Source organism: Aulostomus chinensis, chromosome 18 (assembly GCF_037954235.1).
Source record: "Aulostomus chinensis isolate RoL2024-O1b breed Wild chromosome 18, RoL_Achi_v1.0, whole genome shotgun sequence".
Lineage (NCBI taxonomy): Eukaryota > Metazoa > Chordata > Actinopteri > Syngnathiformes > Aulostomidae > Aulostomus > Aulostomus chinensis.
This window is the reverse complement of record NC_141337.1, coordinates 12,991,528-13,004,976: the sequence shown is the minus strand read 5'-3', so window position 1 is coordinate 13,004,976 and position 13,449 is coordinate 12,991,528. Positions and strand designations below refer to the sequence as shown.

At 42.5% G+C, this 13,449-nt stretch overlaps 1 protein-coding gene across 5 annotated transcripts; it reads left to right on the top strand.

Annotated features, from left to right (window-relative positions):
- Nucleotides 1-224: 224 nt before the first annotated feature.
- Nucleotides 225-12,748, top strand: rfx1a (regulatory factor X, 1a (influences HLA class II expression)). 5 transcript variants are annotated; one of them, XM_086185274.1, is made up of 19 exons: nucleotides 225-365; nucleotides 2,162-2,542; nucleotides 4,029-4,138; nucleotides 4,233-4,328; nucleotides 4,590-4,856; nucleotides 5,036-5,133; nucleotides 5,224-5,605; nucleotides 6,303-6,484; nucleotides 7,235-7,354; nucleotides 7,454-7,587; nucleotides 7,803-7,921; nucleotides 8,139-8,245; nucleotides 8,351-8,502; nucleotides 9,521-9,618; nucleotides 10,151-10,300; nucleotides 10,639-10,847; nucleotides 11,740-11,893; nucleotides 12,008-12,053; nucleotides 12,136-12,748. In XM_086185274.1, exons 2-19 carry the CDS (start codon nucleotides 2,182-2,184, stop codon nucleotides 12,294-12,296), a joined length of 2,946 nt encoding a protein of 981 aa, XP_086041400.1. In that variant the 5' UTR covers nucleotides 225-365; nucleotides 2,162-2,181; the 3' UTR covers nucleotides 12,297-12,748. The 5 variants fall into 5 exon arrangements, with proteins under 5 accessions (XP_086041400.1, XP_086041399.1, XP_086041398.1 ...); XM_086185273.1 differs by having other exon boundaries at nucleotides 5,224-5,656; nucleotides 6,309-6,484; XM_086185272.1 differs by having other exon boundaries at nucleotides 5,224-5,656.
- The last annotated feature ends 701 nt before the right edge of the window (nucleotides 12,749-13,449 follow it).

Here is a 13,449-nt window from a genome sequence, read left to right as displayed (position 1 = left end):
CTGACTAACACAAATGAAAATAGTTCCTCATGTGTGTCATATGTTACTTGCATTGCATCCTTCTGTAGTAAAAAAAAAATGCCCTGACAGACAGAGATTTTCTACAAATGGGCGTGGGACGCTTTGTAGTAAAATATGTGCTCGTCCTGTCACTTTAAGATAATTTGGCCAATCAGAAGCAGGAGGGGGGAGGGAAGGGAGCGGGTGGGTAGCAACAGTTGCCCTGGTGAGGACGAAGCGCCATAGCCACGGTAGCCCTGGCGACAAGAACCCAGCAACGAGAATCAACAACAACAACAATCGAATCGGACATAAATATAAAAGAAGACATTTTATCGTTGGGAAATACACACGTGGAACTAGAGGTGAAGCTCTTTATGTATAGGGAATATTTTACGTCCATTAATGCTTCAAGTGAACTGTGCGGTTGGTTTTTACCCTTGTTGTATCAGTAGCCATAACAGGCAGCCAGGTTTAGCTTGTAAGCTAGCAGATGTACAGATATTCAGTCGGGTGCGTCTCTTGCGCGGGGGTAGCCTGTACCCCCCACTCATTCGGGTGACACTGAAATGTGCCTGCCATGACGACGTAGTCTCAGATGCATACTCAGGCGCGCCGTTGTTATGGCGATGTCAAATGCAAAAGAAAACACAAAATGGCGGTTGTTGAAATCTGTTAGCTAGATAGTTAGCATCAGTTCTATCACGCCAGTCGATTGCTGGCTAAGGCTCCCAGCCATTAGAACGAGTTTTATTGATATATTTCGGATATCATGTTGGTGTTTGACACATTTATCCTTTTTAGTAATCCGACTCGACCTAAAAGTCAATGGGCACATAACGTTAACTGCACAAAGGGAACCCTAATGAGGAGATTCTGTTTATTTAGTTAGCCTGTTTTGGGTTCGTGTCGAGGCAGGGCAAGGCTGGAAATAAGATTGCTAATATAAGTGTGTGCCATGTAAATAGATGGTTACACCGAGGGCAGGTGGCGTATATTGAAGATTTAAGGGGCGTGACAAAAGAGGGCGTTCTTGCAGGTGCTTTGTGGCTCACATGAAATGAGGTGAAGTCACCTTTCATCTCATGAACTATTAATCTAAAGAATAAATTAATGTATGAGTATAAAACACAGGCGGCGCGTGACTGCCCGTTCTTCTTTTCAGACACTCAACGACAGACAGGTGCATGAGTCTTATGTCTAACATATATATACGTAGGACACGTTGACGGCTTCATGTACAGATCAGTGGGTGCGACCGAACGCGTTGCACCTTTATTACGGTGACATGGAAGTTTACCAGCTCAGGCTGTGCGGTCACACAACGTGCAATAAGACACCGACATGCGTGTTCCCATCAATGCTCCACCCCCGCATTTCACTTGTGTGAGCTGCATTGCACTTACATACGCTGTCTTAGAAATTAATTTGTATTCAGGCAACAAATGTGAACGTAGAATTACTCCTTATGTCTTGCATTAATATGAATTCTATGATCTATTGATTTACTTCAAACATTATGCTATTTTTTTCAGGTGTAGCCAGAGAGAAGGTTAGGACAGTGTTGTTAACCTCAAACTTAAGTGGTATGATAGGAAACAGCATCTACTGCATGTCCAACAATTTCTCATGTCATTTTACAGCATGGGCTCCCAACTCTAAAATAGTTAGAAATTGTTCTCTACTAGTGCTGCACAATTTATTGAATGCAATATCAGCCTGTGCAAGTATATTATCCCAGCTAGTACAAAATAAAAAATCCCTTCAATTATTTTTTTAAACTTTTCCGCGCAAATGTCGATGAAATGGCTATGTTCTCAGTAGTTGTTGTTTTTTTACAGCTATTTATTCAACTTCACAATTGATTTGTTTTTGTATTTTTTTTCATGCTGGTTTAAGTGTGTATGTTTGAATTGAGAAATACACATTTCAAAATTTTTAGTTATATGTGTAAGGATCAAGGACGTCGATTCATGGTACTATTTGATTATTATATTGCTAATTGTGATATTTAACACAAGAATTGCAGTTAACTAAATCATGTTAAATTCAGTAAAATTCTTAGTTATCTGAAATGTCTAGTTTCCCTTCAAAACTCATAGCATCACTCTTACGCATTTCTGTATTATTTACAAATGTGTTACTTGTTTCTTTTGGCTAGGGTGCTTCCCAGCTCATGTAATGGCCACCTCAGGCTACGTAGGTGAGATCCAGCCAACAGCCCAACCCCAAGGTGCTGGTGTTACTGTTACCCCTGGGCCAGCTGATGCCACCTCCACCACTGCTACTGCCCCTCAGTTTCTAGCTGAGATTCAGACAACTGTTGCAACCGCCACTGTTGTTACACCCACTGGACAAACTTCTCCCACTGAACAACCAACTTCTATCACCACTACAAAGCCTGCAGCTGGTAGTCAAACCCCATCAACAGCACAGGCCCAGCCAGCTCAGACACAATATGTGACAGCAGAAATCCAGGGCTCCCCCACTCAGTCTGGAAATGGTCAAAGTGCTCCTCAGTACATCGTGGTTACAGTCACAGGTAAAAGCTGACCACCACAGCTACACAGTGTTATACACTGCTAGCACCTACTCAAATAAGCTGAGGGCTAACCCCAATGTATTGGTCTTTATTCAAAAACATATAACTAACCTGTAACAGTATGTAGGCATCAGCAATCTACTAAAACTAATCAGTATCGATGCTTGTTTATTGTAGACAACAACAATTTTCACAGTGAAGTACAGAGGTGGAAATCATTAGTGGTAAAGTTGCATGACTGTAGATGATTTAGCCTTGAGTTTTGACTCTCATGAACCTGAAACTGTATACAGTTTTCAGGGGGTCGTCATTCAGGCATAAACAACCATGAAAAATGACAGCATTCTGAAGTGGAAAAACTGAAGAAAAAAAAGAGGTTAAGTAAGATTTTTTTTTGGGAGAATTTATAGAAATAGGTTCCATAAATATGTGCTTATCACCTGCAGTAGTTCAGCTCTAGTGAAAAAAAAACTCTTTTGGTTATTATGGGCTTTCTTTAATACAGTTTTATTATGGTAAATTTGGACATGGATTTCTTGGTGTAGACATTTCAGAGAAAATTGTCCTCAAAGGCATGAAGAGTTACATTGTTAGCGATTGAAATGTTTTGGAAAAAATGTGTATGATCCTGTAAACGGCAAATATCGGAGCAATTTTTTTTTTTCCATTTTGGAAAATATTTCACCACAACAGGAACTGTTGTCACTCTAGGTTTTACAACTTTGCCACAAAAAGGACCAGTCTGAAAACACAGTGCTGAAATACTGTTAGATACTCCTCATGTTGACTGTTTTAAAACACTTAATATATACAGATTATGGTGTGATATGTAGTACCTCACTGGTGGTTTACCAGACATCGCTTGGCATTTGTTTTTTACTGGATTACAGGGGATGTTTCAGATTATTCAAATTGGTATTATAAACTGCTGCAGGGATGAGGAATTTTATGTAAACCCACCAAGAATCAAGCATCATCATGCGTTCGCCTGGCCAAATCCATTAGGGATTTTTATATTGGATTTTCATTCCTCGCCAGAAATAATCTTCGAGGCAAACAAAAGTGAATGAAACTTTTTTCTTTAAACCACAAGAACCTCTTCACATAATCAACCTCAAATCATGATGAAGAGTTCACAAGGGCTGTTACTACAATATTTTATGCCGCGGAACATAATGTTGAAATGTCTCAGACTTGTGTTGACCGCGGTCCTAATTTCTGACATTTTACCAAAAAGCCAATTGACATTGAGATGAGGGAACTCGACATTCAACTATGCTAATTTATTTCTGGGTTATAGGACTCATTCCTTTGCAACCCTTTGTCCCTCAATCAATCAATAATGTAACGAGTTGATGCTGATCCTAAAAGTGGAGTTACATAATGGATTGTGTTTTGCAACTACATTGGATTTGTTTACAAATTTAAAAAGCTGCATCTGAGTAAATCAGAATGAACAATTGTACTTTATTTCTTGGTGCCTTAGAGGGCTCCCTTCACTCAAGTGACAGTGTGTCAGACTCCAGTCCTCCTCCAGCTGTGGTGCAAACTGGAGTTCCAACACAGGTTGTGCAACAGGTCCAGACAGCCCAGCAGGTAGAATGTGCACACCCATACAAACACCGTATGAAACAATGTCTCTGTCCACTCCTAAAACATTTCTGTGTTAAATGTATTTTCTTTCTGACAGAGATCTGTGGTGCAGGCCACCTCTCAGATAGCAAAGACCGAGCCAGATGCCCAGCTCAGTGTCACCAGTCTACAGCCTGTTCACATCAGCCCTGAGGTAACACAAAAACACACACACACACACACACACACACACACACACACACACACACTCTCTCTCTCTCTCTCTCTCACTCTCTCTTCCTCTCTTTCTCTCTTTCTCATCGAGGTCATTGGTGCCGACACAGACCAACCCACATACAAACCAATACACAGCTTCCTACACGTGACCTCTGACACATGCAAAACTTTTTATAACTTGATCACATGTTGGCTTAGTCGGCTAATCATATCTGTGATCAAATCTGCTGGCTTCCAGCTCCTCTGTAGCAGTGAGATGACAGCACTAGTTAGAGATAAGACTCCAGCAGAGTGGCATCATAAGACAGAGCAGCCAGAGTTCCTGGCCTGGGCATCCGCAGCAGAGGACAGAGGAGACAACAAAGCACTAATATTCCCCTTGGGCGTCCTACAGTATAACGAGTCAGTGTACCTTGTCTCTGTGGTTGTTGAGAAAGACTACCCAGCAGTCATCAACAGCTCAGACCTCGATCAGCAGCCGCCGCCTACAACTAGCATTTTTCAAGTAGGTCAGGGACACAAGGGAGACTACTGCTCTATACTGAAGGGAATGTAAATAAGTTATAACTTTAGTTATACCTAGAGAAGATGTACATGTGAAAGATCCTTGGATTCTCTGTTTTTGAAACATGAAGTGTTCATTGGATTTCTGTGTGTATGAGTGTTTGTGTGCTCTGTTCTTAGGTCCAGCAGCAGCTCACACCAGTGCCGGTACAACATGTGTATGCCAATCAAGTGCAGTATGTAGAGGGAGGAGACACCAACTACACCACCAGCACCATGTTAGTATAAATTTGAATGCCAAATTTATGTTAACTTCACCATCAGCTCACGCACACTCTCTCTAACATGTCTTTCCATTTCTTATCCAGTCGTTCCAGCACCTTCCCGTACACTGATGCCACCCTGTACACCCAAACCACTGCTGCCCAGTACTATGAAGGTCAGCCAACCTCAGGCTCGCAGGCTTCCACCCCTGGTACACCACTGACTGTTTCTGTGACTGCTGGCACCACAGGGGGTGTGTCCATGTTTGTAGCCCAGCCCACCAGTGCAGCAGGGGGAGGGGCCACAGTGGTATCCACAGGTGGGACCACCAATGGGGCAGGGGATGGGGCAGGCACTAATGGTGGTGCCACAGGAAGTTATGTGATCCAGGGGGGTTACATGCTGGGCAGCAGCAGCAGCAGCAGCGGAGGGGCTGCTAGCAACAGTCAGAGCTACTCACACACCGCCCGCGCCTCCCCAGCCACTGTGAGTATTACAGAGGGCGAGGAGAGTAGCGTGCCGTCGGCAGACAAGAAGGTATGCAGAGGCGCCAAGCGCAGGAATTTCTTTTTGTTTTGTATTCATCTGCACAACTCCTTTGGTGGCGCACACTGATGATGTCATACTTGAGTTTTGTGAAGTGGAAAGCACAATTAAAAATGTTGAGATCCACACCTAGAGAGATTTTTAAGGTAATTTTTTGTGTATTAATCAAAATTAAAGCTATTGAAACATTTTTACTGTGATTTCCAACTCAAAGAAAACAAAACCATGACCTCATCAATTTCATATCATTATGGTGCATGTGATGAGGAGCATTTTTAATCTGCTGAAATGCCCCAACACTCTATTTTCATCCCAAATTCATCATATTGAGCCCCATATGATAATTGTGACCAACCTATGTTTGGCCAACATTCCATCAGTATTCATTAATTCATTGCATACCAAAGTTGTATGCCACGGCACGCACATAAATATATTTGTGTTTTTTCATTCCCGAGTGATCAACAAACTGTAAATATGACTTGTTTTTGTTCTTTGTTATTTACTGAACAGAAAAATGTGTGTGCATGTCATGTATATAAAGCTGTGATTAAAGTGAGCATATTCATGTGTGGTTTGCATATATTTGCTTTGCTAATTGCACCAGCCTCTTTTTTTTTCCTTGCCTGCGTGTCAGGTACAGTGGTTGCTGGACAACTATGAGACAGCTGAGGGAGTGAGTCTGCCACGTTCCACCCTCTACTGCCATTATCTGCTGCACTGCCAGGAGCAGAAACTAGAGCCTGTTAATGCTGCCTCTTTCGGGAAACTCATTAGATCTGTGTTCATGGGGCTGCGTACACGACGCCTGGGCACACGGTAAGATGGGCCATTAAATTCAGGGGTAGAAAACAAACACACAACCCATGCATATCCTTTTTGTACAGTCTGTGGTCTGAATAAGAAAAAAGAATATTCACTGTGCTCAAGACAGACAGACTAATTGAGTGCCACTCAGTATGGTTGTAATATACTAAAATAATTCAAACAGTAATTATTTATTATAATGTAGAACTGTTATATTTCACGACATATCATCAAACTTCATACTACATGTGCAAGATACATAAACTCAAGATATTAACATGACATCATCAAGAGAGCAGGGGTACTTCTCTCTACCTAAACAGAATACCTCTTTCCGGACATAATCTCCTGTACTCTTGATGCATAATAAACCTGAAATAGTAGACACACATGTTAAGCTTGAAACAGGAAAAAAGAAAAGTCTGAGATTTTCCTTGGAAAATCTGTAGCGCTTGTTAAACCGTGTGCTCGGTGTAGGAAGAGACGTGGGTAGAGATGAAGACAGACAGCATGTGTGTGGGTGGTTGAGTGAGTGAGTTTGACACAGGAGGAAAGAGTGAGCAAGTTTGACTAAAATGGTATGTTAAGTTATTTTATTTTATGAAATTAAAGACACATGCTTTGTATTTCTTATAAATTGGTCTGTACTGAGACTAGCTCTGGAGAGACAATATAATTGTGTAGACAACATCTCCCTCACTCTCTTCTATTAAAGTAAGAAAAATATGCTAATATAGATCAAATGTGAACTATTTCTCACAGGGGTAATTCGAAGTACCACTACTACGGACTAAGGATCAAGGCAGGCTCGTCTCTTCTCCGTCTAATGGAAGACCAGCAACATCTGGCCATGAGGCAGCAGCCCTTCTCACAGAAACAGAGGTACACATGCTCAACAGCTCTTCACACTGCTGTAGCTCCCTTTCCATCTATCTCTCAAACTATATTATTTTAGATCTTCTCCTATCTTTTATCTGACAGGTTGAAGCCTGTGCATAAAGTAGAGGGAATGACCAATGGGACGGCATCAGGAGCCGGCCAGCAGCAGCAACAGCAGCAAGGGTCTGGTCATGTGGACATCAGCACCCAGGTTCAGCAGTACCAGCAGTTCCTCGGTGGGTTCTTCCTCATTCAATTGCAGGGCCAACTGTGATCAGTCTCCAAAACAAGTGCTGTCCTGTCATAATAATGTCAGACATGTCCATTCTCCTGCCCTTGGAGGATGGCATAATTACAGAGTATTATTTTTGCTGCTAATATAGATCTCTTTCCACACTTCAACTGTCTCTCTCTCTCTCTGATCATCGTGTGTTACTTGTCCTGTGTCCAGATGCATCCAGAGCTCTCCCAGAGTTCCCAGACATTGACCTGCAGGGGAAGTCTTTACCAGAGGGCATTGAGCTTGATCACATAAAGAGCTTTCAGCTGCTCTACAGAGAACACTGTGAGGTAACCAACTTTGATGGCTGGTTTACTTCTGGACTGGCAGGAGAGGACTGCTTTGAATGATAACAGTAAAGCAAATAGAATTACTAGGTTGTGACGACATTGATTGGGGAACAAAAAATCTGGTTTTGCCCAGTTGTGCTGCATTGAAATTATGGTTTTATTGCTCCATTTTTCCTAAGTTAAGTGTAAAGAGTTTGGTGTGTGTATGTTCTGTCAGGCTATACTGGACGTAATGGTCAACCTGCAGTTTACCCTGGTGGAGACCTTGTGGAAGACCTTCTGGAGGTTCAGCCAGAGTCAGGCTGGAGACGCCACATTGGCTGTGTGAGTGATTGACACAACTACTGTCCAGTAAACATGTTAAGAAAGTTCTCCCATCAATGCAATAATACTAATTTATGTCAAATATTTAAAATTCTGTCTTGGCAGTCATGACGAGTCAGAGAAGCGTCTCCCGAAGTCCTGCCTGGTGTTACTGTGCAAGTATGAGCCAGTGCTGCGCTGGAGCCGTGACTGTGACAACAGTCTGTACCAGGCCCTGGTGGAGATCCTCATCCCTGATGTCCTCAGGCCTATCCCCAGTAAGGCCTTTCATGAAATATGGCTGTGTAGCAAGATGCTGATATCTGTCAAAATATGGTGGAGAGTAATATAGCAACACTTCTCTCACCATTGACAAAAAATGATCATGTGTGTTAGTCCATTTTTGGAACATTGGGACCGATGGACCTGCAGTGAGGAAAAGCAGAGGGTGTTCTCCACATTCTGCCTCCTGCTCTTTTGTCATAACAGATTTGTCTTATGTGTGTTCTTTATTTCTGACTTTCACTTTCAACTTTAGCTAGACTTTGTCCACTGACTTGTATACTTGAGGGATGATCTGTCCTTAATCCCAACGTACTGCTGCCTGCAATATTTTCCATGTCCAGGGTCATTGTCATCCAAGTTTAAACCCCATGGAAATTTTAGTTATGTGAATACATGGTCAAGAATCCTGGACTTTCCTGGGAAACTCCATGAAGCTGTGTTATTCGTACAGCTTAGTACTTGCTGAGGGGGATGTGAAAATGAGCTCAACCAATACAGCCCTTAGCCCTACATTTTAACCCTACCAGTCTGTTTTGTGTGTCTGTAGGAACAGGGCTGCCCTAGTTCTTCTTGGATTGAAGGATAGAGTGAAGTAGTGGGGCTGTCTGCCTCCCTGAGCAGAGATTTTTTTTTTAGAAGTTCAGTCTAATCTCCCAAAATGACTGCAAATCACTGTTGGCGGCTCATTCTGCGCCACAGAAAAGAGAAAACCACAATGTTTTCATTTTACCATGTTATTTAAACATTAAAAAACAAGCAAAAAACAAACAAAAAACCCCAAATCCCATGAGCTTTCAGTTAGTGGTACAACTGGTGATGAGGTATCAGTGTCTTGAAGCACTGTCCTGTTCCACAGGGGAAGATCGTAACAAATACCCCTTGTGGTTTTGCTCTGAGTGCCCAGTCATTGGAGCTCAGGCTGCTTCAAAAACAAGTGGAGGGGGTCAAATTAAAAATTAGGAGCCAGCGGTATTCTTACCTTAGCGGATCCTCTTTCCCCTCTGACCTCAGGTGCCTTAACTCAAGCCATCCGGAACTTTGCCAAAAGCCTGGAGAGCTGGCTGACCAACGCTATGATGAACATCCCTGAGGAAATGGTCCGCATCAAGGTACACTCCCCCATGTCTCCACTGGAGTTTGTGTTCTGATCCATGCAGCAGGTTGTTTTGTTTTTTTTTAGACCTGCAAGACCAGCCATTATGGAAACCGCTTTGAGAGTGTGTAGTTAAGAAATAGGAAGATGGAATCTTTGCCAGCAGTGCAACACAAAAAACATTTCTGGTCGTAGACTCAGAGGAGGGTTCTTTTTTTTCAAACTGCTTCGTAAAGCAGCCTTTGTGGAAACCAATGCATCAGTGCTATTTGGATAATGTACAAGTCAGACATTTTCTTAAGTTTAAATGAAATGATGGACAACTTGACAGATTTCTTATCTTTACAATGACAATATTGCGGTGAGGATGCAAAGCTATGGTGATCAATATAGTAGTCACTTAATACTTGATCGGTAACGGGCCACCACCAGCCAAGCTTGAGCCAAACAGGAATTCTGTATGTATTTACAGCTATGGAAAATATAGTTTTATACCTGACAGAAGAGACACATATGATAATTCATTTACTGTCGGTTTCTCCTCTCAGGTAACATCAGCCAATGCATTCGCCCAGACGCTGCGTCGCTACACCAGCCTGAACCATCTGGCCCAAGCTGCCCGCGCTGTCCTCCAGAACACAGCCCAGATCAACCAGATGCTCTCAGATCTCAATCGTGTCGACTTTGCTAACGTTCAGGTTAATTTAGTCTCTGAATGATGTGACCTTCCATGTCAGCTCACATGAGTTTTGGTGCACCTCTGCATATTTCTGCTGGAGCTTGTGGTTAACATTTGTCACTGTCAGTCAGGCTGTCTTTTCTTTGACCTCAGTACTCTGGAAATGTGAACCCATCCAGATCTGTGGTTAGAAGCAGATGTCTAAGACTGGTTATGATTTATTTTTAATGTATGTGGAGCAAGTAGTTCACACTTCTGTCTGCGTCATCTGTTTGAAGGGTAATCCACCTATTATTGGGAAACTAAGTGTGACTGCTTCTTACTGACTCATGGCCTCATCCTGTCTACCACTTGCAGGAGCAGGCTTCATGGGTGTGCCGGTGTGAAGACCGTGTTGTTCAGCGACTGGAGCAGGACTTTAAGCTGACTCTTCAGCAGCAGAACTCCCTCGAACAGTGGGCTGCTTGGTTAGATGGCGTGGTCTCCCAGGTCTTAAAGCCCTACCAACACAGCCCCACCTTCCCTAAAGCAGCCAAGCTCTTCCTGCTCAAGTGGTCCTTTTACAGGTGATCAGTTAAATTGAAAATGTGGAACAAAACCCTCTTTCTTTTTTCATGTACTGGCCTAAATGAAAGCAACTTTAGGTATAGTTTTCCAACATTGTTCCTCCTCCCCTCTTGAAGGCCCAATGACACAGAAGTCAAAGTGCTGTTTGTTTCTATATATTTACTTCTACACAGCAGAAACACTAAGCACACTACTTGTCATGGACACTGATCGGCCTTTACATGAATTCAGTAAGGCTGAATGTACATAATACCCCTGCATGATAACACATGTACACAAGAGAGCTACACCATTAGCGCTCTGCTAACAAACGCTTATAAATAATTCAGTTGTGGGCTCCTTCAGATTTTCTAAACCTCATCAGTGGAACAACTCATTTTATGGGGTTACATGACACTCAGAACAATCCATCCACTGTTTTAAATTCGAAACCTTCTGTGCAGGAGTTGAAAGCAGAGCAAGCTGCCTCTGGTTAGCCTGCTGCTAATTTGAATGTGGGTGAATAATTTAGGGAAACTTGCACTGTAGATTTTTAAGAAGTGTTATCAGATCAGATTAATCACATTGTGGTATTGAAAGAAGTAATTTTACAGGGGTTATCTGTCTGATGCTCTAAAGAATTAAATTGTGCAAGGCTTCTTTTTCTTTTTTTACAAGAAGAGAGAAGACAGATTTTGGAAGAAAGATATTCTTTTATTTTTTGTGATATATTTGACCTATGTCAAGACATAATAATTTACAAAGGGAGACCAGATAAAAAAACTTTGAATGAATATTTTTCATTGCGAATAAATAAATATATACACGTGTGTATGTTTTGAGTTCCTGACCGCAGTTCCGTCTGTAAGACAAAGCTACAGTGTCTGAATCTCTACTCTGTCTGGGCTCCAGCTCCATGGTGATTAGGGACCTGACCCTGCGGAGTGCAGCCAGTTTTGGTTCTTTTCACCTGATCCGCCTGCTGTATGACGAGTACATGTACTACCTGATTGAGCACAGAGTGGCCCAGGCGAAAGGAGAGACCCCTATCGCTGTCATGGGAGAGGTACCAGCGCGCGCACGCACACACACACACACACACACACACACACACACACACACCTGATTAAATCAAATTCATATTTACAATAACAGTAACACAGTCCCCTCTCATCTGTAGTTTGCTAGTTTAGGACGAGGCCTCAACCTGCTGGATCCTGACAAAGGTAAATATTATGTATTATTGTCATATCTCTCATTAAAAACAGTCCTCTACTTTTTTTTACAAATCCCTTTTGTCTGTCTCAGAGGAGGAAGAGGAAGAGGAAGAGGAGAGTGATGAGGAGGGTCAGGAGTTGTCCCTTCCTTCTGACGGGGCCGTGTTAGGGGAGGAGTCTCTGGAACCGCCCGCCAAGCTGGCCAGGACGGACCAGAGAGTCCTCTTCACTACGGGATCAGCTGACAACTAACACTGCTCCCCAGTTGATTTTACACACATACACACACACACCCAAACACACACACACAGATGTACAAAGAACACTTATTTATACACTTGTATATACCGTAGATCTTGTAAATGTATGTGCACAGTTTCTCTGCAGTCTGTACTGTATTCCTCCCACTTGTTTATGCACACACGCGCACACACACATACAAACACAAACACAGACACAGTTAAAACACACACTCACTCAGTGTTGCTGCTCCTAGATGACAAAAACACCTGTTGATGCCACTGATTAAAGATGAGTGGAAAACCCTTCATTATCCGTAAAGAGGAACTTCAGTCAGGTGTCTGCTCGCTGTCCCCTTCCTGAGGAACACCTCCTTCCCTGTGACCCTCCCGAAAGTGTCACTGCCGAATCAAAGAGGTCATGATGATACTGTGATATGTGTGTGTGTGTGTGTGTGTGTGTGTGTGTGTGTAAAAGTAATGTCTGCATTGCTGAATAGAGTCGTTTTAAGTCAAGGCTGTATGTTGTTCACTGGGGAAGAGTCAGAGAAGACACCAAGTGTGTGTGTGTGTGTGTGTGTGTGTGTGTGTGTGTGTGTGTGTGTGTGTGTGTGTGTTTCATAGTCTCTGAATGCTTTTTGCTTGAATGAAAACTAAGGTCAAACGTCTCTGCTGTTATTTCTGGAGTGTGTTGACGCTGTGTACATGTGATCGTGTGTTACTTTCTGTAGATATTTTTTCTAAGATCAAATTTTGGGAGATGACAAGATAACCGGTTGTGATTTGATTTGCCCGTAAAGAAACCTTCTTGTGTTCTGGGAGTGCCTGTCACAGCTGCATCATACACATACTTGTAGAGAGAACGCTGTAGAACAGGGACTCCCGAGAGTTGCTGCAAAAATCCTCTCTGTTATCAATCTGGTTCCATGAGCGAGGTGCTGTTTGTGTCATATATTCATCTTCTAAGCCTTCATCCTTTTCCACTTAATAAGTTCCTGTGGCCTCATTTTCCTTTCACTTTATTTCCTTATCCTGTTTTTCTGTGCCAAACCTCTTTGCTTTCATCCCTTCATTATAATGATTTTTTTTCTGTGCCTGAGTAAGAACAGCGATATATTCTACTGTATATTTATCCATTGTTTTGACTTTCGTTGTCACTAAGTGAA

Coding starts and splice junctions, on each gene's coding strand:
- rfx1a (XM_086185272.1), top strand. CDS start 2,182: ATGGCCACCTCAGGCTACGTAGGTGAGATCCAGCCAACAGCCCAACCC. Junction 4,857..5,035: donor CTACAACTAGCATTTTTCAA/GTAGGTCAGGGA, acceptor CTCTGTTCTTAG/GTCCAGCAGCAGCTCACACC. Junction 8,246..8,350: donor GGAGACGCCACATTGGCTGT/GTGAGTGATTGA, acceptor CTGTCTTGGCAG/TCATGACGAGTCAGAGAAGC.